Source organism: Callorhinchus milii, unplaced genomic scaffold, assembly GCF_018977255.1.
Source record: "Callorhinchus milii isolate IMCB2004 unplaced genomic scaffold, IMCB_Cmil_1.0 Scaffold2, whole genome shotgun sequence".
NCBI classification, from domain to species: Eukaryota; Metazoa; Chordata; class Chondrichthyes; order Chimaeriformes; family Callorhinchidae; genus Callorhinchus; species Callorhinchus milii.
In genome coordinates, this window is record NW_024704743.1 from 74,500,494 (window position 1) to 74,528,090 (window position 27,597).

Consider the following 27,597-nt stretch of genomic DNA (forward strand, 5'->3'; position numbering starts at 1 on the left):
GCCCATTAAAATGTTTGTAGCAGGTGAATTGGAAGGATTATCTGTCAACTGTGGAAGAGAAGTAAATGAGGAAGCACAATCTCAAGCTTCAGGTATATCGCTCGGTTGCATGAGAACAACGCCATTCCTTGCTACATGTGCTCGAACTAATCCATTTGAAAGAAAAAAATTCCGTACAAGGTTTCACCGGGCTTTGGAACGGTGGTTTAAACGTGCACAAGAAATCTCAACTATTGATGCAACAAGTAAAGAACAGGTTTTTGAAACTGTGAATTCAGGCTCGCCCTGTCCATATTTATTATACCCTGATTGGAGCTATTTTACTGAGGAACAAGAATATTTGCAATCAGTGGAGGCTGCGTGTTTTTTGTTGAACGCATTGTCCTTGGATGTGGCAGAAGAAAAAGATCATAATGAAGATGATCTAAAAAATAATCTGCCCAGTGAAGTCAACCCTGCCTCTGTATCTTTTGCAAGTGAACAAATGGCTAAAATACAGCCAATTATATCTTGCCATAAACCTTTTGTTGTCAATGAATTCAACAACCAATTAAAAGATACCGGCAACATTGTCAAAATCATTGTACCAAAAAAGGCAGCAAATGTCATTAGTGAAGAAGAAAATCATTCTCGTACAATAAAGAGAAGTAAATTGAATGTTTTAAAATCTGATGTTGATGGCACCTTAATATCTCCCACACTCTCAGAGTTTGAAATCTCTTTCCATGAGGACAGTGCCATTTTAGGTAACGGTGCACCCAACACACAGTGTAATAAAGCAGGAAAAGCATTGGTACTTAGTACAGCATACAAGAGTTTGCAGGAAAAGTATGTTCCAAGAAAGGAATGCTCAAATGAGGGCAAAGATGTACAATCTCCTTGTATTCCTCTCACACAAAATGGATCTTCACCTTTGAGACATGGCCACCTAAATGCCCAATTCAATGCTGAAATCATTGACCAAATTACAACCCACACATTTTTTAAGGATTACTCTTCATTAGATTTAGAAAATGCAGATAATCTTGTTAATGCTGATGGTGATGCTTTGCCAGTGTTTGCCTTGCCAGATGATTGTAGCCTTGAACATTCATGTGATACTGTGTGGAACACTGACACAGATTCCACTTTATCAGAAAACTACCGAAAACCTCCACATTCATATGAGTTGTTTAACTCAATAAAAGAAAGTAATGAAACCAAAGAAATATGCAATAAGAATTTTGAAAGGAAACGTATCGCAAGGAAGTCACCTAATATTGTAAGGGCTTGTGAAAAGAGGAGCCGTGTGAAGGTACTTAATATTGTGAGGACTTATGAAGAGAATAACCCTATCAAGGTACCTGACATTGTAAGGGCGTATGAAGAGGATGCACTTGTGCTTGATGTAATTCAAGATGACCCTGAACTGTTTGGCAGCCCGAGCAAAAATAATGACGTGTCGCAAACTTCTGGGCAATCAGCAGGGCAGAAAGGAGCTGCTCGCAGAACATTGGAGTTAACAAATTGTATAGAAGATAACCTAGGAATAAGTGAAATGAACAGTGAAGACTGCAAGGAATCTAAGGACAGAGTCTCCAGGTATTATTTTGTGCACTTCTTAGTCTGCTTTAATTAATTACAATGATTTTTTATCACAGAATGTATCCTGATCAGTCTGACCAAATGGTATGAATTCTGGTGTAAGTATTATGTTACTGAGTATTGGGGCAAATACTGTAACTTCTACTTTGGTGGGAGACCAGTTTTTTTTGGTCAGCCAAGGGTCTGACACATGCAGAAATTCATTACCATGTTTATGAATATCCAAACCAAGCTGAAAATTCCATGCATCCCACCCACATATGGAAATTCCAGAGATAGATTTTGGAATGAGCACTCTCTCCCTGGAGGGAAACATCCTGCTTACCTAATTCCTTAACGTATTAGGCTCAGGTTGGCAAGAGACAAGGCTTGGTGACCTCAGAGTTTTCATTGGGGCACTGCTGGAGTCTAAAACCCCATGGCTTGCCATTGATATCAAGCTTTCCCGCTGCTTGTCCTGTAGCTCAGTGGTTAGAGCACTCACCTTGCAAGTGAGAGATCTAGGATTGATTCCCTGCAGGGCGAAACCTTGGGCAAGTTTCCTTACTCCACATGCCTGTTAGTAATCCCTGAACAAAAAAAATAATAATTCGGTCACTTCAATCCATGACTGTTTGTGGGACACTGCTGTGCGCAATTGGCTGCCGTGTTTCGCCCACAAAATATACAGTCAATTCACTTCACAGTATATTCTGTGAAGCGCTTTGAGACGTCTAGAAGACGTGAAAAGCGCTATATCAAATGCAAGGATTATTATTATTATAACCACCCTACCCTTTAGGGCTTTGACTTGCACGGTTAACAGGAGCTGAGTGGAATGATTCCCTGTTCCCAGTGACTAGCCTGACCTTCCACGTCCTGCCGATGAGCCAGGCTGGCTGTGCTGTCATCAGTAGTGCCCTGGAGTACTGCGGACCTGTCTGACTCATGAACAGTACTATCGAAACTGCCACAGAGGAATGACTCGATTCTGGTATTCCATTGATAGACATGTCACATTGGAGCCAGCTCAGCTCCAGGGAGACCCCGGTCATTTAATCCTCCAAGAGGATTGTTTGAGACCAAATAGGTTGAAACCCTTTTGGAATGAAAGATCACACTCAACAAATTTATTGAATTTCTTTGAACAAGTTTAAAGATATAAAATATATCATTGCATAAGATTCAGGCTGTTGGAGTAGATGGCAATGTATCAAACTAGCTCAGCAAATATTGCAAAGTAACGAGTTGTGATGCATGTGGAAAAACGGCTTCCAAATTAAGAATTTTCCAAGATCCTGCATAATCTGACATGGTCTTAACATTTAAAAGCCCAGTTGCTTTATAATCCTATTAGTTATTGTAAAGTATGTTGCTGGATTCTAGAAATCTGCTAGTTTCTGTTTTGTTGCAGTACTTCTGTGCACTTGTCTGAGTTTGACACTTCTGGAGAGGTCTTGGATTGTACTACCCACCAACTATATGGTAGGTTTATTTGCTTTATATATTTTTGTGAAATAGCTGAACAATAGTATCTACTTAAACACCACTGCCTTCCTCCTCTCTGGAACAATGATTGGAGATATGCTAGCTTCTAAGTGAAATTTTAAGAAGTCGCTATATTCAAAATACAGTAGAGACAATTATCTGGACTAATCGGGACCAACCCTTTTGTGAATAAGTAAACAGTGTGAACAATTGAATATCGTGCAAAATATAAACCGGCTTCAATAATAACTATAATAATAATAATCCTTGCATTTGATATAGTGCTTTTTATGTCTTCTAGATGTCTCAAAGCGCTTCACAGAATATGCCGTAAAGTGAATTGACTATATATTTTGTAGGCAAAACACAGCATCCAATTGCGCACAGCAGTGTCCCACAAACAGCCGTCGATTGAGTGACCCAAATTATTATTGTTATTTTTGTTCTTGAGGGATTATTATCAGACGTGTGGAGTTGGGAAACTTGCCCAAGGTTTCTCCCATAAGGAATTGTCCTGTCACTATAGTAACTAACATAAAATGTTATCTCTTCACTCTCTGCCTTTCTCAGTCACACACACAATTGTGTATTTTAGGATTCAAGCCTGAAAGCAACATACCTTTGGATGATGAAAACTACTATGAAATAGACATTTATATGGATAAATCTGTGGAAGGTGGAGATGTAACTGAATCTGGAGATCACCCATCTCAGGTAGATGTGTGGGTCATTCACTTTCATGTAGGTTTGTTGTAGAATGAGGAATACACAAGACTAGGAGGATTGAGACTATTGATGTAAAGTGAGATTTAATGCAGAGAAGTACACAATAGTGACTTTGAGAGGAAGAAAAAGTAAAATAGTTGCATTAGGAATTCAATAATTACAGATCATACAATTTTAAAGGTGAGAGTATGAGACCATTTTATTGAATAAAATTGCACTTCACTGTACCTGCACGCAGTCGGCCCGCTTGCATCTTGCATACGCCAACCAGTTCACATGCTAAAGCCATGTTCCATATCAGCAGATCTCAGAGTGTACAGCAATAACCTAATGACATGGAAGGCAACCAGTTTAGGGTGTGCCAGCCTGCTAGATGTGTGCCTTCCAGTGAAAGGTGTCCGTACTGGAACATATTGAGTGTTTTAGGGGAGAGAGAAAGAGATTGGTTCCCTGCAAAAATGATGAACCCTCTATAAAGTACAGTATTCTTTTCCATGTTGAACAGTTGTGTTATGCAGCAAAGTATTGAGTTGCTCTTCCTCCCTCTTTATAGATGCACAATACAGATGCATGTTTTTTAATTTGTAGGACATTTCAATTTCTAAGACAGATGAGCACCTGCACGGTGGTGAGAATGGAATCAGGTTAGTGGGTGGAATGCTTATATTTTCAATATCTTCACTGGTGCACTGGCACTAACAATATTTTTTAATTCTGAAACATTTATTACTTTCTGTAAGTGGAGCTTGATGTAACTCCACTGAATTCTTGCCTGTCTGTCTACATGTGCACATGGCTGAAACCAATTGAGAGCTGTAGCAGTTGAGATAGAAACTGATAATAACCAATTGACCAGTACAGGACTGCTAATCCTGAAGATGCTGGCATTGTTATAATAATCATTACATTTTATATAGCGCCTTATCACATTGTCAAAGCATCTTAAAATGATGTTACTTTAAAGTGTAGAAACTGTTTATTTGTAAGCAAACACAGCAGCCAATTTGCACACAGCAATGTCTCACAAACCCAGCCATGAAGGTGAATGACTACATTCTTGTGGGGGATTGTTGGCCAAAACATTGGGAGAAATTCCCTTGTCTTTATAAATAGTTCCATGGGATCTTTAATGTCCACCTGAAAAGAGAGTCATAGCTAAACACTTGGGTGAAACTCTGCCAACCAGGATGAAAAAGGTAGATTGCCATCTATTGTAAAGGAATGTTCTTGAGTTTATTCCAAGTTAGCAGCACATGTCTGTTCAGGTGACGTATGATGCAATTTCCAACAATGATGGGAGGTATTGGTCATTGACTTTGTGGCTGTTGGTGGGACATTGCTGTAGACAAATTGGCTGCCATCCCTGGGACTCTTTCCAAAATGAAGGGCGCTATACAAGTGTAAGTTGTTGTTGCCATGTTTACCAACTGCATACAGTGTCTACACATTACAATGAATCCTGTGACGAGCTTTGAGACGTCCTCTTGACGTGAAAGGCCCTAAATCGAATGTAAAGGTTATTATAAGGTTACAGAACATTTGGCCCATCAAATCTGCGCAATGCTGCTAGGGTTCTCCACATGAGCTGGCCTAATCTAATCCGGATTGCTCCCTTTTCCTTTTAATGCTCTCCATTTTCAATCATATCTGTAATCTTCTTATAAAGGATTTACTGACTTACTGACACATGTATGCTCGCTTTAGTTTCTTTTCACAAAGAGTAACATTTAGGCAACATAGTGTACGGGGGCAGCACGTCTCAGGGTACTCTGAAACCGAACAGCCCCAATAATGCCCTATTATTTGTCTACACTTCAGGTAAGCATTGCTATGATCTGGGGTTCTGAATGAAATTTGATGTATATTTTTTAAAAATTGGGAGAAATTGCTTGAACAGGCATTCTGAGGCTCACATTTTGTATTTAGCTTATTTCTTGTCTAGAAACTCTGACTGAAACCAGGGAGCCAAAAATTACCTTCCCATTTTTTTAAAAAAAGAATCCTGCCACTTCATTCATAAAACCAGAATGGCTATTAAATGCTCAAGGATTTCCAGGTTGTAAATATCACCTGTTCAGATTGCCATCATTCTTTGGTTTCCATGTTACTGATTGAGCTCAAACCCACAAGGATTTTGGATGTGTGAGTCAATACATCTTTTCTTTTCCTTGTTATCATCACCAGCGTTGAAGGCCGATGTTCAGACAAATCTATTTTGAGAGCGGATAAACGACTTTCATTGGAACCGCCTCTTTCTGTCTCTCCACTCCTGGGTTCAGCAATCCAGAACGGTATGCTATTGATTGATATATTTTTCAAAATTGTGATTGCTTTACAGCTGACTGGCAGGCAGAGAATCTCTGTGAATCTTTAACCATTAGAGTATCAGTGCAATCAAAATCTTTGTGTAATACTTTGTGCCACAAATTAATGTATATAATGAATTTTCAGTCTCTTGCTGTAACTGTCTGGGCTTTCTCAGTAGGTTATATGTAAATGTTGATAAATTCTAATGGCTGAAATAGTAAACGTATGAGACAGTAGAACAAGGGAACATAAGGTTAGTATTGTAAAAGCTGATTTCAGAACAGATACCAGGATATTTTTCTTTACTCAGAAAATCTGAGTTGCCAGGACACTGGACTCATTTTTTTAAAAAAAGAAAGCGCAGAATAGTGGAATGGAGCACACAAAGGACATGCAGGAGGACGGAATCAGTCGAGCAGAAGTAGTGGGTTAGGGTCGGACAGGTAGGGAAGTGCCAAGGCATGAAAGGATTTGAAGATTAGTGAGGATCTCGAAATCAATCCGTTCGGCGGAAGGGAGCCAGTGGAGCCTGGTGATAACTGGTATGATGGTACGGAGTTTAATGCGGGTGAGTATACGGGCAGCGGAGTTTGGGATCAGCTGGATTTTGTGGATGGTGAAGCTGGGGAGACCGGCGAAGAGGGCATTTGAATGTGATTTCAAACGTGATTCCTTGAATGAGGAGTTTGGAAATAAGTCTCAAAACTTCAAAGAATATAGCGATCCGGTGGCTTGGTGGAATATTCTTGCTCTGTGAGCCGATGCAGACTTGATGAGCTAAATGCCTCCTTCTGCACTGTCGATTTCTATGTTTTTACATCGTGCTGATTTCCTGCAGTGCTATTTTTTAAATGGAGTTTCCACAAATCCGTGTAAATTCTGGTTATTGGTAGTTGCATTTTTATTCGGGTCCCAGGATTGTTCCTGAAGTTTTCTGAATTGTGTTTCTGCTCAATTTGTATTTATTCACATCTTAATGTTTTGTGGAGGGTGAGGGTGGAGACGGAGAAAGCACTTGTAGCCTAACAAGTATCTCTGTTGATTAAAATAACCAGGTTTTGCTCTCTGTTAGATTTCAGGTTTACCAGCAACCACTCTGTGCCATCGACATCTGTCCACTCTCCTTCCTCTCCACAGTTAAATAGTCAGGAACAGCAGTGTATTACCAAGCCAGTAAGTCCAAGAATACTTGTACCCATCATATTTCTTCCAATGACTTCCCTTCCCATGTCTACATGGTAACACCTGGCGTACTCTTATCATTGGGATTGTCGTGTAGTGGTAATGTTAACAGACAAGTATCTCAAAGGCCGTGGGTTTGATGCACAATTTTGATTCCAAACATTTGGTAATTTGAGCTATGGTTAGAGAAATGGCCACAAAACGCTGCCAGATTATTATGAAAACCCAGCTGGTTCACTATTGTTCTTCAGGGAATGAAATCGTCCCTCCTTACCTGATCTGGCCTGTAGGTGATTCCAGCCCTGTTTTATGTGGTTAACTCTTAATATCCTGCAAAATAATCCAGCAGGACAATGAGGGATCGGCAATAAATGCTGAGCTGTTAGTGTCACCCACATTTCTTAAGATTTTATTTATCTTTTCAAAAATCATTCTATGTGCTTCTCCTAAGTGTCACTTTGTGTAGGGATGGGGTCAGCTTCCAAATGACACTTTTGCTGTATTTTGACGCTCAATCCCAGGATGATTGTTGTGCCAATTAAGTGCCAGACAGACGTCCTGGATGATCCTTAACCTCAGCTATATGTTAAACTTTGGCTAACGCCTCCTCTGAGATACCTATTGCCCTGACTCTTATCAGCTTCCCTGGCTGTTCGCTCAGACTTAAATCAGCCAGTGTCCAGGCTCAGTGTTCTGCTTGTTTCCAGTAGTCTTGTGTTTCATCAATTTCTTTGTCTCCTCAATGTTGCACTTCTCCAATCCTTTCCTCTCTGCCTACACCCTCCACAAGCTCCAACTTATTCAAAACTCTGCAGCCAATATTCTCTCTTGCATCCAGTTCCAGACACTCTTCACTTCTGTCCTCGCCAGGACCCACTGGCTCCCAGTACCCCAGCAACTTTAAAATCTCTTTTCAATTCCTTTCATGGGCTTGCCTTCTCTGTCTCTGCTTCTACCCTCCAGCTTGTAACCTCAGCTCTCATTCTGTTCTATTGCTTGTTTCTTAACTACACCTCTACCCTCATGAGCTTGCTTCATTGCTTCACCTCTGCATGTCTTCTAAACCCTTGCCCATGTATTTGGTCAACACCCTTAATTTTTCTTTCCTCCCCCCTGCTCAGTGCTCCCCATCCTATTTGTGAAATGCTTCTAGATTGTCATTCTATGTGGAAGGAGCAGTGTGAAAGAAGTTGTTGTATCCAGTTAAGATCTCTTTGATCTGTAGCTGCTGAATGTATTTGTCTTACATTGACTCCAATCTTGGAGGTACAAGCATGTCCGAGTATATCTAAAGATGAATTGTAAACTCCCCCCCCCACCCCTGAAAACATTTTTAACGTAGAATGAGTTGGAACGGATTGAACTCTTATCTTCAGAATAACAGGAATGCTTTCAAATTGATCAAAATGGCTTCCAGTGATTTCCTATTTAAATTCAAAGAGTAATGCTGCAACAGTAACAGACTGCTCTCCACTGACTGTAATCATCCAATTGAATGAAATGATTGAGACAGCAATATCAAAACATAGAATTGTGCACTTGACAAAGTCAGAAGCCTGAAGGCAATCTTAGTAATTCTTCCCAAACGTTCAGTTGACAGAAGCAAAGCCTTCTAGGCCGCTTCATGTATTCTTGGTGATTGTTGAACATGAAGGGCTTTGCACTGATGAAACAGTAAATTAATTTTTCAACCACTAAAAAGTGAGTCCTCTTTGACTTGTGTAAATTGATGAAATCTCTCAGAGGTTTTTCTTATCATTTTCCCTTTTCATGTTCTCCCATCGCCACGCAATGGTAGTGAGTCCTACTTTTGCGTTAATTGCTTGCTAATTATTTTCACAGTGTACTTGCTTTGGAGACCCTGCGTTTATGATGCTGACATCATCCTTAAACTATACAGTGCCCTGGTCAGGCTGTACCTAGAGGATGTCATAACTTCTGGGCACTGCAACATAAGGGGGCTTTCCAGGCTCTAGAGGCAGTGCAGAGGAGAGCAACAAGAACAATCTCCAATATTAAAAATAATGAACTATGATTAAACCAGCTAGGTCTTTTCAGTCTTGAGAAGAGGGTTGAAAAATGGACCTTTTAGAGGTACATAAGATTCTAAATAGGATTGAGGAAGTAAACTCAGAATAATACTTTTCAATGCACTTGAGACAGCAACACAAGTGGACACAGGTTTAGGGTTTCAAAGGGTAGACACCAGGAAGAAAGTATTTCTTTACCCAGAGGATAATTAATGATTGGAACAGGTTACCAGAAAGGGTGGCTGACACCAGGACATTGGATTAGTTTAAAAACAGCTTGATGCTGTGATGGGAGGACATTCGGGTGGGTAACTGGAAGGATGTGATCAAATGGGCCAAAGAGCCTTCTTCATCCAAATCTTGCTTATTGTCCGACTAGCACTTTTAATGCAGTTTTATTTTGCGAAAGGAATGCTTTATTTAATGGACTTGATGATGCTGCATCAAGTTATTCCATCTTTCTCTACAGTCCAGGTACCTCTTGGAATTGGCTGCACTACCATCAGGCTGCTGCAGGTATTATTTTGCCACAGTTAAAGGTTGCAAGAGAAACCCATGCAGGTTTGGACATGAACCAAAACAAGAAGATGAAAAAGTAAGTGAATTGATTCACCGCTGTAATAACTTTTTTTTCTGTAGGCCGATGCATCCCAGGTTCTTTTCTATTCAGAAGTAATCTGTGGCCATTACAGATAAGGTTTTAATATTTGGTTTGTTTCCACATTTTTTTGCCCTACTCATCGGATTCCCCAGCCCCTCCATACTTAGAATGTGGATTATCCAGAACTCTGCAGTCTGCATCTCTCCCGCACCAAGTTTCATGAGCCCATCATCCCCATCTTTACTCAACTCTACTGGATCCCCACCCACCACCAAATCAAATTCAAGATCCCCAATTTCAAATCCTTCCATAGTGACGCCTCATTCTATCTTTGTGACTTACTGCCTAGCCCCTCGCTCCTTCCATCAAAAAATGGCCTGCTTCAATCTCTCCCCACCACCCCCCACATTCACACACAGCACAAACCACCCCACCATCAAAGGGCGAGCTTTCAAACGTTCTGACCCTGCTCGCTGGAGCTCCATCCTGGAATTCCTATGCCTTGCTCCCTCCCTCCCCACGTTCAACTCACTCCTTAAAACGTATCTGTTTGACCATATCTTCAACAACTCTCTCTCCCCCACCCTCCACTACATCCTGAGTTTGTGCTCCAAACTGGCTCTGTGAAGCACTTTGAGACGTCCCAAATGAAAAGTACTTTATAAATGGTTTATAAATGGTTATCAGTCTTAAGTGTAGAAGTGTAGAGTTGTCTCAGAAATGTTTGTAAAATGAAATAAATGTGATGGCTGATAAAAAAGACTTTTTTCGAGTGCATGTGCTTTCTGCTTTGGAACTGTATTTGTGAACAAGGAAATGTGTTTTATATTTTCAGATGATGCTCTGAAGCTTTCCTTAATGCCATCGTATTATATTTTTCAGCTTTGCATTGAAATTATTCAGAAATTCATGGAGACCAATAATCCACATCTTTTATCACGTGCAGGTAAGAATTTAAGCTTTTTTTTGTATTGTGCGATCCAGATGAGCTTTGATTTATGAAAGATGTAGATTAGTGAATTTTTAATGGTCAATTAACTTCTTTAAAATCGACGTGAATGTACGGTTGGGGATTGGTTATAACAGTCATGGAATGCTGTGTGCAATATGTAGTTCCTGAACTGGTGAAGCCTGGCATCCACCATCCACCTAGTGAAGGCTCAAAGCTGCATTTGTCAGATATCAAATGACCAACTAGTGATTGTCCTCCCGGAGAGAATGGGGAGGTAAGCAGGTCTCCTGGAAGCTGAACTGGCTCCATGATGGTGTGTTTGCCAACAGGACGTTGGAATTGAGTCAATTCTCTGTAGTGGTCTCAGTAGCCCAATTTCTTGAAGCCAGGTGGCTCTACCCAGCTAACCCAAATTCTTGTGGCTAATCAAAGAGGTGAGATTGTTGCTCCTCAGGCTGGAACGCTTTGACTTCCAAGAGATAACATGGATGGAAAGAATGGGAGAAGAAGATGTAAAGTGTTTTTTTAACCTCTACCCAACTACGAATGACAATGGATTATTTTATGTTCTTTCTACCTAGTAAGAATATTTATAAAATACTACAGCAATTTTGGACCTGGCATCCATTGTAATTCCCAAGTGATGAACCGACTCCTTTTTGCATTGTTGAAGGTGCAAAAGCTGCAGGACCTGTTTGAGCTGCTCAGCACTGTGGTAATGATGAAGATGCTAGTAAGTAATTCCTTGAACATTAGTCCAAAAATTCATCCACCATGTGACCTTTGTGCCACGCAGCTGCTATAATGAGGAGTATCAAAGTCTGCCCTGAAAATGAATAGGAGAGAAGAGAGTTTCTCTTGGTGTCCTGACCAACAATCTGCCAAATAAAATTGGTCACTCACTCCATGACTCTTTGTGGGACATTGCTGTACGCAACTGGCTACTGTGTTCCGCCCACAAAATATGCAGTCAAACCACTTTACAGTAAATCCTGTGATGTGCTTTTGAGATGTCACAACAACATGATAAGGCTGTAAAAAATGCAAGGATTATTATTCCAATAATACTAAACATTGATGGCTTCCGATACAGTATAAATTTACATATACACTATATAGCCTTTTACGTTGGGAGAATGCCTCAAAGTGCTTTTACTAGTGTAACGAGACCATGTAGTTCTTTCTCGTGCTTAAACTCTTGTATAACATGATGGAATATGAAAAGTAGCAGCACCCCTACATGACAGCTCATTGGGGTCAAAATTGGGATATTGCTAAACATATTCTGTTCCTTATTTAAGCAATGATGTTTTAAGTACCTCCTAAATTCTCAATGATGGTATCAATCACAATGGGTGAAAAATCTTGGGCACCGCCTCTATTGGATTGCTGCTTTGTCAGACCTGTGACTGTTTCCTCATCCAGATCAATTCTGTAAAATCTCATTAGGATTGAAAAAACACTTGGAACAAAAAAACAGCAATTTTTTTTGGTAGCATCTCTTGACACATGCAGAAATCCATTACCTTGCTCAAGGGAATACAAAACCAGATTCATGTTCCACAGACATATGGAAATTTCTCTGTATATTGAAATGTACACTAAAATCCCTGGAGGGACACATCCTGCTTTCCTAATTTCAGAGAGTATTAGGCATAGGTTGGTTAGAGCCCAGTGTGCATTGGGATACTGCTGGAGTTTAAACAGTTAGAACTGCATCTATTAAGAGCACTGTCTGGCAAGCATCCCATTGCTTGTCCAGCTAGGACCATTCTACCATTCTACAAGCACTCTGGAATGCTATATAAATGTATGAGGGGCGTTATATAAATGCAAGTTGTTGTTGCATCGGTTAGAGCTTCGGATTGCAAGAGCTGAGTGCTTCCCGTAGTCTTAGATGATACATTAGGCTAGACAAACTGCCAAAGCTATAGGGAATCATATGAGTTGGATTCATTGTGAGAACTCTTCTCCGAGGCATCTTGAGTTGACATGATGTTCATGGGGTTCTCTGCAGGAAACATGCTTTATTTCCAAGTGGACTTTATCCAGTGCCAGGCACCATTTACACTATGATTTTCCAACTCAAGTGCTTCTCAACCCCATTGTAAGGTTTCTGAAGTGTAATATAAAAGTATTGCATATATTGACACCCAGATGCATTGAAATAAAATAATTGTTGGAACACATTATGTTCCTTATTTAGGAAGACCTTTTAAATGGAAGCTTTAAATGTTCTGTTTAATAAACGTTACTAATGATGGTCTGAATATTTGTTTTCTTTCAGCCAGAAGCCGATGTTTTACTAAATGTATTTGAACTTGTGGCATCTACAGGCTCAAGAAATCTGCTTCCCAAACTCATAGATGTAACCTGCAAGGTAGGGCAAATGCAGCAGAGTTTGCGCATTTTACTGATACAAAGTGTGAATTATTTGTAGATAAATTAGAATTTGTTTGGGACACTGTATATAGCTGATTGAATGGCCCATTGGTGTCTTTAAAAGGAAAGATTTTAAGGGTATGCTTAAAGGATATGCAATCAGAATGCATGTCTACATCTCAAGTAATGTGCATGGTCTATCACTTGGAACTACCGGGTCAATGAATAAATCAGGCCACACTTAAGAACATATGGAAACAATGAACATAATCTTTCAGTATGTACTGATTCAATTTTTTTGAATGCATCAATTATCTACTTAATCGCCCTCCCTATCCACCTTCAAAATCCACGTTCAAATCCGCCTTAAGGCATCTCTTCTACTGCACTTTCAGGCACTGTCCACCCAACTCCCCCACCCACAAACTCACAACAGTCAGCAGAAGGTGCAATGTAATACAGACTAACAGTACATCCACATTTCTCAATGAGAATTAATTTGCATTGTAGGCTACTGCGAAATTAAAATATTTACACTTGAGATGACCTTTTGTGTAACAGAAAGTCTCAGTGTACACTTTGTCTCTTGTTTTGTGTGCTAACTTTTTCAGTGTGTGGAAGCAGGACTTAGTTTCCAGCCGGATCAGTTTAAGTGTATAGTACAGCTGCTAACTCAACTACAAGTTTCTCATCAAGAAATAAATCTCATTTTGGCTCTCGAGAACAGGTAAGAGTCACCTTACTAACTCACTTCAAGGCCTGGAGATATCAGCCTTTGATACTAAGTTTGTGTATTAAAGGTGTCAGCCTGGCTCAGTTGGTCGCACTCTCATCTCTGAGTTAGGCATTGTGGGTTCAAGTCTTACATAGGTTGTCTGAACTGGTGCACAATCTTGGCGTCCGGTTGAATCCTGAAATGAAAGGCATTATGTTAAATGCAAGGATTATTTTATTTCTTGAGGGAGGCAGATACTGGATCAGGCCCTTGTTTGAATGTGTTTGATTTGAAGTTATGAAAAGAGAGGGATGTGGTCGAACCAAAACTCTATTCGTTTAGTGGAGGTAGGGCGCAGAGGTTTTGGAAGAGGATTCCAAAAGGGTAGGGCGAGTGGCTAAAGGTCTGGCCATTGTTGATGGGATAAAGGGAGTGAGGAACAAGCAATAAACCTGAATTGGACCAAATTGATTGTGTGCAGTATCTGTACCGCTGCTGTTTAGAAATCCAGCCCAGATATTTGCTGGAAGGAAATTCCAACTAGATGGCATCAAAGTAGTTAAAAAAAAGTTCTCTTTGGCCAAATTCTCAAGTCATTCATAAATTAAATGCAGATTCAGTTTTCTTAACAGTTCCACAGAGAATGAAATATTTAATTTGCTATCAGCTATTTTTGGTTATACTCTAATGGTCTAGCTATATATATACCACCATTCAACTATTTAATTTTCATTGCTTCACCCTGACCTTCAAAAGGACATTAAAAGTGACCTGACCCTGAATTTGATTCCTTTCACTTTATTTGCTATCCCTCAATTTTTCTGCTAATCCCAATGTACATGACTTCAGTAGTTTACAGTTTACTGTTTGCAGTACAGAAGCAGCTCATTCAGTTTATTGTGTCTGGTACTAGCTCATCCACTAGTTTTCTACCCTAATCCCATTCCCCGCTGTTTCTCAAATACAGTGCAGCCCCATTATAATGCACTTCTTTCGAGCACGAATTTATAATAATAATAATAATCCTTGCATTTGATATAGCGCTTTTCACGTCGGGAGGACGTCCCAAGGCGCTTCACAGAACACACTGTAAAGTGAATTGACTGTATATTTGTGGGCGAACGTGGCAGCCAATTGCGCACAGCAATGTCCCACAAACAGTCGTAGATTGAAAGTGACCAATTTATTATTGTTTTGGTTTTGGAGGGATTATTATTAGGCTCTGTGTGGAGTAAGGAAATTTGCCCAAGGTTTCGCCCTGACCTGCCTGGAATTGAACTCAGGTCTCTCGCTTGCAAAGCGAGTGCTCTAACCACTGAGCTACAGGACTCCATTTGGTTGCGTTGTGAGCTCCATTCACTCTGCATGTGAACGTCTGGCCTACTTGTGTTGAAATAATAATAATAATAATAAATGTCTGACTCCTGGGATCTCAAGTTCCCTGATCTTCCCACCTTGAGCATGTACAGGATGTGATGTCAGCAGTGAGCTGGTGACCTGGAAGTCACCGAGCATTGTATCTTGGATTGGCGCCTGGTTCATTCCTTATTGTTAATAATAATTAATTATTATCAATGTTAATAATGAATAACTCCTTAGCCTCCTTCAAGTCCCACCTCAAAATCCTCCTCTTCGTCCACGCCATCGCTCACCCCACTTCCCCTCCCCTCCCTTCTCCCTCCCTGACCCCAGCTTGGGTCTGAAATGCTGTACACTGTCCAGCACCTTCAGACATCCTCCCGACGTGAAAGGTGCTATACAAATGTAATCTTGTGTGTTGATATTAATTCTTTTATCAGTTTGCAAAGTTTGGTGTTTGTATATCTGGAGTAGTCCTAGACTGTTGCTATGAGTGATCACCTTCCCTTGTGACCAAACCCTTGTCTCCTTTCTGAGGGATCTCCATCTGTTTTCTCATGGTTAAAGTAATCTATGAATTTTTACTGTTAAGATTTTTTAAAAAAATATTTCCTTTAGTGTCTAACCAATGGCATAATTGAGATGAAATTGACAAGCCAGAATTTCATTCTCTCCAAATAATATCTGATATTGATGATTACTTGTACCCCAGAAACTACAAATTTTAATTTGTTATTTTCCAGATCATTATTTCATCCTGCAGAACAAAGCAACTTCAATTTTGCAATTGCTGAAATAAAGGTGTGTGTGTGTGGGGAGGGGGGTGGCATTAGAAATTGTGAACCTTTTGAAACCTGCTTTATGGTGTATCCATGACGAGATATCTAAGGGGAAGAAATCTATGACTCCTGGGATCAAACCCTTGGGAGAGAGAGTCAGGGGATGCAATTGAGATTGGAGTGGCTCAAAGGGTTCATCATGCAGAATCACAAATTCTATAATAATAACAGCAACAACAACAACTTAAACCCTCCCAATTGCAGCCTCCTGGAGCTGACTCTGAGTGTCAGCCGGGGGCCTGTAATCTTCACCTTCAGTTCCATTTCATGTTTTCTTGATCTCTCGCAAAATGCTTCAAAACTAAAACCAAAAGGTGCCTTAACCTTCTGAATAACTTAAAATGCACCAGAATTTTTTTTAATAAGAATAACTAAACATTGCATATTACCAAATGAATTTAGGATGAGGATGGAACTTATCTGTGCTCCTAAAATAAATTGATCAAATATTCACTTGCACATGATCATATTTTTTCCAAACCAAAACCTTTTCAATTATTTTCCACATAGTAATTTGGTCTGAGCAGTCTTTGATGTATTGGAATTAATTATATTGGAATTGTCTTTTTGAGCCTGATTGAACCTGTGGCCTCCAAGGTCTGTGGCTTGTTGGGGTACTGGGTGGTACAGTTTTACCCAATGTGGGACAGTGTCTTTGTTTTCATGTTTGTTTTTCTGTGCAGCACTATAAAGAAAAAGGCCAATGGGACAAGATTGGAATTTTGTATCAAAGTTTACATTTAAACTGTGGTGGTAAACGTGATCTACACAGAGTTGCCAAGTGCATTGCTGCTGCACTCATACAGGCCAAAGATGATGGACCCGTGGTTCCCTTCTGTGAATTTGCAAAAGCAGGTACTGTAATGTGAGTCTCTGCACTGAAGACAGTAGGTCCTTACTAACAATAATAATAATAAACCTTGCATTTTATATGGTGCCTTATCACATCATTGAGATGTCTCAAAGTGCTTCACAGGATACACTGTAAAGTGGATTGACTGTATTTTGTGAGTGAAACGTATATAATATATAAAGGCATTTCTGGTCTGCTAATATCAAATAGTTACAGTTTAAGGTTTGAATTGTCTTTTTGTCTTGTGAAAATTATTATTGCTTCAGAATCCTGGCCAGGGTCGAAGGAAAGGAATTAATGGTGGAAATTTGGGGAATCAAATTTTCGACACATTACTTTTTTGGAGTCAGGGAATATCTGTACAGTACTCTTAAGAACATAGGAAAACAGGAGCAGGAGGAGGCTATTCAGACCATGGGTCCTGTACCACCAGTTTATTAGATCTTTTAATTTGGCAGATCTTTTAATGCCAATACCTATTTGCCAAACCTTAATGCCTGTATTATCCAAGTATTACCCACAAAATATACAGTCAATTCACTTTACGGTATATTCTGTGACGCGCTTTGAAATGGCTCAATGACGTGATAAGGCGCTCTATCAAATGCAAGATTATTATCTGTCTCTTAAACATTTCCCACTGATTTGCCTCTACAGCTTTCGGGGGTAGAGCATTCCACATCCTCACAACCCTCTGTGTGAAGAAAGGCTTCCTGACTTCAGTTCTAATTGTCTTAGAGAAGGTGTTAGTGTTCATATAGGGTCTTGGAAGGCTGTGGAAGGACTGCCTCAACACGTGAGTTTCTTAGAAACCTAAAATCATTTTCATTTAAATAATTTTTTCCCTCTATTCAAAAACAAGGTGTGATACAATTGGGAGTGCAATGCTGAAACACTTGGATTACATTAGAGGTGGGGTGGAGGATTGAGGGCATCAGTTGGTATGCTTTGATCTAGCGTTCATATTGTGTGTTTACAGAGGAATTTAGAGAGGAAAATGTTAAGAGGCGAGTAAGGTAGGCAGATCTACTGCAGAGAGAAACAAACCTGGATAAATTCTAAGAACTGCAACAAAGAAAGGGAACTGACTAGGCGCAGCACAGCAGAACTTGATCAGAAAGTAAGATTACAAGAGAAGTTTGTATCTAGAAGTCCCTTTTGCCCATTTGATCTCATCCTTCTGGAATAACCAACCTTCCATCTTTCCATTACAGTATCGAGTTGTTTCTTAAATAGATCTAGTTTCCTGGCCTCGACAGCCCTATCTGCAAACCTTTTCTGGCTGTTTATCTTCTGTATAGAGATGCTTCTCAGTGTCTGTCCTAAAATTGCCTTTCACAAACCTGAACCTGTATCCTCTTATCCTGCATTGGCATACCTGAACAACAACAACTTGTATTTATTTATATATATAATAAAATAAGCGCACCTCAAGCAGGGTAGCATCTCTAGAGTGCTTAAAATGTTGTTCTGGGTTTGCTTTCTCAATCCCGTTTCATCTCTAATACATCTTAGTCACACTTTGTGGTGAGGAGGAAAGTTATCAGTGCTCAACATCTGTCCATTAATTTCTTACACAACGGCATTCCCTTGGGAAATCAGGAATCTGCCTTGTTTGCAGGTACCAGTTTTGATTTGGTGCTGTCATAAAAGTAGTGTAGAATTTAAAACCTTGCCTAATTGTAATTCATGCCTGTATGTTGCAATTTATATTTTTCAGTGTTGCAAAAGCCACACACCAATGGACTGACAAAACATTTGCTTGGTAGGATTGGAATCTCTGTCATGGTTGCATACTATAGCATTGAAAAGTGGGGAAAGGTATATTGATTGTTCATTTGTGTGAAAGGCAAAACGTGGGTTGCTATGAACATTTTAAGTCACATTTTTATGAATAATTGTATTTTGAACATATCTCAAGTTTTTTTTAATATAAAAGTTCTAATTTTCATAGCCACTCTCAGATGCTCCCAGACCTCATAAATTCACTCTGTTTATTTGCAAAGTCTTGTTCCATGAGGAAAACCATACTGAAAATAGCCATATGATTGCACTGAAATATTTTCATCACTTTATATACAAATTCTAGATACGTCGGGTTTTCATCTGCAATAGTAAACGTCATGGCGACGGGGTAATCTGTTTGCAAGCAATCATATAAATGTACACAGAGGAACATTTGAAACATTACTGTCTTACACATAAAATGAGTGCAATCGATACTGAAATTAAAATACATTTAATTTTCCTGCATCATCAAGAATGAGGTCAAAGAAAGAAAAAAGTCGTAAAATTTTGTATAATTAAATAATTTGGTACCAAGCATCAAAACAGCGGACTTGTAATTGTTAAAGAACCTTTTCCTTTGACTTTCTGCTTCCCCACTGAACTGGACTTGGTCTAAACCTTAGTATTTTTAGATATCAGTGCTGGCTTGTTTAAATATCAGTCTAGCTATTATTCATTCTCTGAAACTTGGCATTCCCCCATTAAAGAGGTGTAGAGGGTGACTTTTTTTAAAAAAAAGTTAAACCTTCAAGTCCTTTCATTAGAGGGAGTTCTGAAGAGAGTTTGAAAGCACATTTTACTTTACTAAACCATTGGCATGCCCTTCACTGCACAGTAATTACATTGTGCATCTCTGTGATAGTTAACTTGAAAGTCGCATATGGAAATGTTATCTGACTATTATTTATGCAATATGAAAGGTACTGTTTTAGACACATGATCCCATTGAAGATGTCATTTGAGATGGCTTTTTGACTCGTGAATGTATCTTTAAAACCATGTACCCAAAACCCTACCCGCAGTTAATCTTACAAGATGCACTTCGCAAGCCTGTGCTAAGTTTGAACTCTATGTGATGAAATGCCTTGATTGGGCAGAACCCACTTTAGTGACTAGACTTGTAGAAAAGTGTCAATGCACAGCAGATGTTTGGATGTGGTCACCTGCCTGCCTTTTCAGCCAAGGAGCTTGGGTTGCTTTCATGCATGTTAAACACCGGACATGTTAAACATTGGACCGCTCAACCGGCTGCAGCCTTCTGCATATCCCTCTTGCCCTCTGTTCCACCATTGGTGGTTGTGCTTTCAGCCACTACGCCCCGAAACTCAGAAAACTATCCTATAATCCCTCCACCTTGCCCTTTCCTTCCCCATCTTCATTTCTATTTGACCATGCCTACAGTAATCTCCCCTTCCGGCTCGGTGTTGTGCTCTGCCACTGTCAAGCGCTCTGGGACGCTACCCTGCATGAGGGGTGCTACATAAATGCAAGTTGTTGTTGTGCAAAAAAAAATGAAGTGCCGATTTATTACTAATTTGTGAGAATCGGCCATCTATATTTACTATTCTCCATCTTTGATTAGATCACCTAGCACCGTGCACTACTTTCTGGCTGAGCAGGCAACCTGCTCACAGGGATATGCAGATACTGCAGTTGATCCAGGTAGGAGGTTGGTGCACAACAGCCCTGGGAGATTTGCCCTTTAGAAATTTTGACCTCTGAAGGGGAAGGACCCTGAGGCAGCAAATGCTTCAGAATCTTAGCCTTGAAACCATGGTCACAACATTTGTTTGTGAAAATTCTGAAATGTTCAGCCTTAATTTGGAAACTGGTTTCCACTCTCTTTTTGTTAAGAGCTTAGTACAGAGTTTTAAGAATTTTCCAAAATTCTGCTTGATCTTATATTTTAATGGCCTTAAGACTAATTCCATGAGAAATTTAGGGCATCTGGCCTCTGCTTGACTGCCTCTGCTCATTGCATCCGAAATCAACAACAACTTGCATTTATATAGTGCCCTTCCCGCAGGCTAGCGTCCCGGAGGGCTTTACAGCAACAAAAAGATTATATTTGTATCGCGCCTTTCACGTCGGGAGGATGTCCCAAGGCGCTGGACAATGTACAGCATTTCAGACCCGAGCTGGGGAAGGGAGGGGAGGGGTGGCCGATGGCATGGTCGAAGAGGAGGGTCTTGAGGCGGGACTTGAAGGAGGCTAAGGAAGGGGCGAGGCGGAGTGATTGGGGAATGAAATTTCAGAGATTGGGGGCAGAGTGGCTGAAGGCTCTCCCGCCAATAGTGGGGCGGGTGGGTCGGGGGACATGGAGCAAGCCAGAGCCGGCTGAGCGGAGGGAACGGACGGGTTGGTAGGGGGTTAGGAGGTTGCAGATGTAGGGTGGGGCGAGGCCATGGAGGACTTTGCATGTGAGGATCAGGATCTTGAACTGGATCCTGGTCATCACATACACTTTTACAGTGGCAGAGTCTGACCCTGAGCCAGAGGGAGAAGAAGGAGGAGGTGACCGTAAGTACAATCAAAAAGGAAGATCTTTAGGCAGGATTTGAAAGTGGGGAGGGAGCGGCAAGGCGGCGGGATTGAGGGAGAGAGTCCCAGAGTTTAAAATCACTGTACACTGTATTAAACTGTAAGCCCCTTCCCCCCTGTAAACTATCATGTTGTCATAAAATTAGCACAGTCAGCAAAAACTCTAAATATTGTGATCCGTATGAAGTTAGGTAGGATCTGATTACACCAACAATTTTCTTTTGTTCATGTGGTGAATTGACATTCTTCGTGGTCAATATGGGAAGGTGCAAAGCACAGGCAATTTTCTGGAGAGTGTGGTAGATGATCTGAGTGACCTAGGATAGTGAGAAAGAAAACAGAAAGGAATCCAGTAAAATTCATTGTAACAGAGACCTTGTTTACCACATGAGGTTGACCAAGGTTTCTTTTATGCCTGTTTAAACATAGCTATGTAATACACCCTGTGCCCAGAAACAATTACGGGTCTTAAATGCACAAAGGCAGTTTGGATGAAGAAAGCCATTCGCTCTATTATGTTATTAACCATTAAAAGGGTTTATTTTTGATTTACTTGATTCAAAAGCTAGTTTTAGAAACCTGATGCATTGACACCAAGCGTGAATAAAGTATAGTTGAACTGCTTTAATCAGTTTATCCAAATTGTAATTTCCTTTAATTTTTGAACAGGCAAGACAAACTTTGGACGTCTTACAGGAAATTCAACCAAACTTCACAGGAGTGAAAGCACTTGTTACTGAGGGTACTGTATCCAGGTGCCAAATTGTTAACGTCGCTGCAGATATCTTTCTGAAAACACGATGTGTGAATCAAGCATTTCGAATGTTGCAAGGTATCATTTTAACATGACAATTTCAGACCTGCTTAATCCGTATGGCAGTCGAGGCGGCAGATGAGTGTTGGGTTGTAAACAAAGTTGTCTCCATACCTTTTCACTGGATCGATCTTTATCATTGGGTTCAAAACGTGAAAATACTGCAGAGGTGGACTATAACATATACAAGGTACAGGAAAGGAATAGTGATCGAGATTGTACTAGCAAGCTCACGTGGAGGATTTAACACCAAGTTATGCTTGATGGGCTGAATGATTTTCTTCAATGTCATGATATCTAACTTTTCAAACACTGTTTCAGATAATGCCCAACTTAAGCCCCTCTGATCATTCTGACCCCATACAGAGCTTTGATGTAGCGTTAAAGTGAATTACGATTATCCAGTTCCAAAGTCATAGATCTTTTTGGTATAGAAGGAGGTCCTTTGGTCCACCATGTCCAAGTTGATGCTAGTTCTTTCATTAGTTCTTTCACTAGTTCTTTCACTGGTGCTATCTGACCTCAGTCACCATAGCCTTTAATATTATTTTTCCCATTTAAAACATGTTGTTATGGACATAAAGCTTCAATGTTCATTGGTGGTAAGGCTTTCCATGTTCTAACATCCCTCTGTGTAAAATGAGCCCCTCCACCCTTTTTGTTCTTGTTTAGAACAAAGGAGACTAAACTGTCCTTCAGATGAGACGTTAAACTGAAGCCTTGTCTCCTGATTCAAGTGGATGCTAAAGATACCACTATTTGAAAAGAGAAGGGAGTTTCTCCCAGTGTCCTGGCCAGCAATCCACAAATAAAATTGGTCACTCACTTCATGGTTGTTTGGAAACATTGCTGTGCACAACTTGGCTGCCTTGTTTGCCCACAAAATACAGTCACTCCACTTCACAGTATGCCCTGTGAAGTGCTTTGGGACATCCCCCTGTGTGAAAGGCACTATATCAAATGCAAGGATTATTAAAAGATATGCAAAAATGCTATAATGTTTCAGATGGTTTGATATGTAAAACAACACACGAGACCGATAATCACAAATTGTGTTGAACTTTCACTGTTCTCGTGTGTTTTTGTCAAATATACAGAATTTGGCTGGATAATTGGTGCTCCAGCGTGGCCTTATGACAAAGTGGACATTCTGAACCGACAGAGGTTGCTGTTCAGTCTCGCTGATGCAGCTATGACAAAGAATATGTATTGGCAAGCACTGGATATTTTACAGCATTTACCTGGATTCCAGAATGTAAATGGTGAGCACGGGGGCTGAGCACTCGGTGCTTTGTAATGTTTACGATTTGGTGAATCACCCCCTCCTCATTTTCAAGCGCTCATTGTAATTTTTAAAAATGCTAAATTTTGTGTTCATCCACAAAGGATGTCAGTGCTGGGAAATAACCACTGAAATGTTAGCATTGAAGATGGCTATTCAGCCCATTATGTTTAGTGATCTGATATTAACTAAATTTTAAATATTTGGTGCAGATATAGACCTGTTGTACCTGACTAAATAATCTGCAAAACTGGGTGCAGGGATTATCTGAATTATTACTGGTCAGAGTTGAACATTGTGTTAATGATTGATTGTATCCTGGTGTTTTGCTTGCTTATTGTGCAGCTAAATTAGTTTTGCAACCCATCACCATCAAGGTGTTGTTTAGTACTGTTTTCTTCTTGTTTGATTGGGGTTAACACAGTTGGAGGGACAAGTTGAAATTTACCTACAACTGAGGTGGAGCTAGTCAGTAAGTGTCCAAGTCTCTTGACTCCCTTTAAATGGTTAGGTCACCATTGATGCTTCCAGTCCTCTGGAATTTTTCCCTTTTTAATAATCTTTTTAAATTTCAGTTTAGGACTTGCTCATTTCTAGCTAAATCCTTTCCCCTCCCCTCCAAATTCAACTCCAATGGCTTGGGTGCAAACTCTTGATTTCTCTGCGCCTTGAACATCCTCCTGACATGAAAAACACTGTATAAATGCAGTTTGTTGTTATTTCTGCTCTTCTCAGATGACCGTTGTGAACTGTCTACATTCAGAAGAATGTAGGCTTCCTAACAAATGAGAGAGAGAGAGAGAGACTGATCATAGAATTATACAGAAGGAGGCCATTCAGCTCATTGTGTCTGTGCCTATACTACATTAGTTGACAATTCATCTGCAATATTAGATAGAGTTGGAGATATGACTCATTCAGGCAAATACCCCTCATTTAATTACATTTCTGAAAGCACAATCCTTTAAATCAGAGCTAAAAGGTTACACATTCACAGATTAACGTGTTGTATTGATTGGCAATCCACGATTCAAGGTATTTTATACAATGTGTCATGATATTAGTAAGTAACTCAATTACCCTGCATCAAATGTAAGCTTTTCTGACCGCAGAATTTAAACACGAAACCCAACTTTTAAGAAATAAATCAAGCTTGTTTTTATAATTTTCCTTCCTTCCTTCCTTCCTTCCTTCCTTCCTTCCTTCCTTCCTTCCTTCCTTCCTTCCTTCCTATTTATTGATGTTGCAGGTATCATGGATGTTGCACAGTATGTCAGTGTTTTCAGCAAGCTTCTGGATGAATGTATCCAGAATAATTGTCTTGGAGTATCTTTAGACACTGTGGATTTCATGAGATCCGCAAACATTCCCATAAACTCATTAGCCATAAGGAAACTGATTACTGCTTTGGGCAGATGCTGCTTGTGGCCGAAAGCAAGAAAACAGTACAAAAGTAAGTCATTTTTATGATCATCTGTAGCCTGATACATGGTTTGTCTGTGGATTCATGTTAATTCTTTATTGAAACATCTGAGCTTCACAGGATTGACTATAAAGTGTAGACTGTGTATTTTGTAGGGTTATCAGCAGCCAGTTTTGCACACAACAATGTCCCAAAAACATCTATGAATTGAATGACCAGTTTTATCTAGGGGAATGTTGGCATCTTTTCAGATAGTACCATGGGATCTTTAATGTCCACATGACATTGGCGCCCTATAGCTCAGTGGTTAGAGCACTTGCCTTGCAAGCAAGACACCTGGGTTCAATTCCAGGCAGGGCGAAACCTTGGGCAAGTTTCCTTACTCCACACAGAGCCTAATAATAATCCCTCCAAAAAACCAAAAACAATAATAAATTGGTCATTTTCAATCCACGATTGTTTGTGGGACACTACTGTGCGCAATTGGCTGTCGCATTTCGCCCACAAATATACAGTCAATTCACTTTACAGCATATTCTGTGAAGCGCTTTGAGACATCTAGAAGACGTGAAAAGCGCTATATCAAATGCAAGGATTATTATTATTATGAACCAGCAGATGAGACCATTTTGACGATTCATATGAAGGATGATACCTTGGCCAGTGCAATGTCTTCCCAGTGTTGCACTGGACTGTCAGCCTAAACTCTGTGTTCAAAATCCTGATAAGTACTCTTAGTAATGCAGTGCCATGTTAACGCTTTCCAGAATAAATCCTAGAACAAAACTTCACTCAGACTTGTATCTCCCAAAGTAATCGAGAGCTTTTGATAGAGAATAGTCATTTTCATTGGTCAGTCGTTCAGTAGCTGGGTGTTTTTATAAAAAAAAGTTCAGTTTTTTTTACTTTGATGTAACAGTACAATCTAATCAGCTCAGCTTCTACACCACATTATCGTTCAGTGGGTGGACATTCAGCCACCTGCTGTCAGTATATCGATCTGAATTAATCTGCATTCCCTTTCACCAAATGTACATATTTTTGACCAGGTTAGTTTTTTTTAAATAATTGCTGTATTTTTTTGGAGTATCCTGGAGTAAGGAACACACTTTACCCTCAAAATAAATCTTCCCTTTTGCTTCTCTATCCTTGTTACCAGTTTTGAATAAGCACATGGTTTGAGTTTATCTGTTTTCAGAGGCCTTGTCAACTGGGTGTTATCCACCAATGGAGGTAAACCTACACCACAGATTGCTCCCAGTGCCTTACTTTATGTCAGAAGTTGAGATGCTGCTGGCCATCGAAGTGTTTCTAGTTACAAATGCCAGCAGCATTCAGAGTCCCAGCGTCCCCCATCAGCCTTATCAAATAGTACTTCGCAGGTTAGTGCATTTGTGGAAGAGTTAGGTTCTTGTATTTTTTATTTAAAATTATTTGTCTGCAGAGGGTGTCATATTTTGTTGCTGTTTTTGTGTTTTAAAGGCCTGAAGATGAAAGGAGTAACCTCAATCGCATGTCAAACGGAGAGTATGAAGCAGCGGTGGATAGATTGATGGCAGCTGCCCGCATATCTGAGCCAAAGCTTCAAGTGAAGCACACGACTGTCAACATTGCAAGAGAGGAGGTTTTCAGTTTGGAATATTGCTCAGCCCTGAAATGGCTTGACCAGAATATGAATTGGGCTGGGAATGCTTGGCTGTTTGGCTAAATGCAGCAGGAGGATCTTTTTTGGAATGAATAAAAAAAAACTCTGAAATGTTGACTGTGTGCAATATAGGCAGTCACTGTAATAAAACCCTTTTGTGTCTGAAAAAGTGTGCAGCAAATTTTAGTAAATTAGACATTTAGGGAAGCATGTAGCTAGGAAAGGAAAGATAATAGTTAGAAAAGGCATTTTCTAAAAGGAACAAAGGGTTTACCCACAAAATACACAGTATTTACAATCTTGGAGTCGTGTAGCTCAGTGGTTAGAGCACTTGCCTCACAAGCGAGAGACCTGGATTCAATTCCCAGCAGGGCGAAACCTTGGGCAAGTTTCCTTACTTCCTTACTTCCTTACTTTCTTTCCCTCCCTCCACACGCCTGATGATAATCCCTCAAGAAAAAAAAATAAAATGGGTCACTTCAATCCACGACTGTTTGTGGGACACTGCTGTGGGCTGCTGTGTTTCACCCGAAAATATACAGTCAATTCACTTTACAGTATATTCTGTGAAGCGCTTTGAGATGTCGAGAAGAACTATATCAAATGCAAGGATCATTATTACAGTATATTCTGTGAAGCGCTTTGAGACAACAACAATAACTTGAACTTATATAGTGCCCTCCACTCAGGGCAGCGTCTCGGAACACTTAACGGTGGTGGAGGCTGACTCCGAGCCAGGGGGAGGTGGCCATAAACACAGCCAAAGAGGAAAGTTTTCAGGTGGGACTTGAAAGGGGAGAGAGGGCGCGAGGCAGAGGGATTGAGGGAGAGTGTTCCAGAGTTTGGGGGTGTAGTGGCTGAAAGCATGACCTCTGATGGTGAGTCGGAGGGTGCGAGGGATGAGCAGGAGGCCGGTGCCAGTCGAGCTGGGTGGTGGATTGGGGAGTGAGGAGGTCAGAGAGGTAGGGAGATGCCAGCGAGTGAATGGATTTGAACACGAGTGTGAGTCAATCTGTTCAGTGATGGAGAGCCAGTGGAGACTGGCCAGAACCGGTGAGATGTGATCACGGAGTTTGTTCCAGGTCAGTATGTGGACAGCAGAGTTTT

General features: G+C 40.3%; 1 protein-coding gene across 1 annotated transcript; it reads left to right on the top strand.

The window, feature by feature from the left end:
- The first annotated feature begins 484 nt into the window (after window positions 1-484).
- On the top strand, window positions 485-26,659 carry topaz1 (testis and ovary specific TOPAZ 1). The gene is made up of 20 exons (XM_042346988.1): window positions 485-746; window positions 1,122-1,581; window positions 2,978-3,048; window positions 3,647-3,765; window positions 4,366-4,421; window positions 5,962-6,068; window positions 7,157-7,257; window positions 9,766-9,891; window positions 10,780-10,843; window positions 11,431-11,582; window positions 13,137-13,229; window positions 13,843-13,958; window positions 16,049-16,106; window positions 16,828-16,999; window positions 18,718-18,818; window positions 21,996-22,158; window positions 23,238-23,402; window positions 24,672-24,875; window positions 26,044-26,227; window positions 26,328-26,659. The coding sequence occupies exons 1-20, from the start codon at window positions 485-487 to the stop codon at window positions 26,551-26,553; spliced, it is 3,000 nt and encodes a 999-aa protein (XP_042202922.1). The 3' UTR covers window positions 26,554-26,659.
- The last annotated feature ends 938 nt before the right edge of the window (window positions 26,660-27,597 follow it).

What these genes read in the sequence shown, in the direction of transcription:
- topaz1 (XM_042346988.1), top strand. Translation starts at nt 485, where the DNA reads ATGGCTAAAATACAGCCAATTATATCTTGCCATAAACCTTTTGTTGTC. An exon ending in TCTAAGGACAGAGTCTCCAG is followed by an intron (nt 1,582 to 2,977) that starts GTATTATTTTGT and finishes GTTTTGTTGCAG; the next exon opens with TACTTCTGTGCACTTGTCTG. An exon ending in AGCATTTCGAATGTTGCAAG is followed by an intron (nt 22,159 to 23,237) that starts GTATCATTTTAA and finishes TCAAATATACAG; the next exon opens with AATTTGGCTGGATAATTGGT.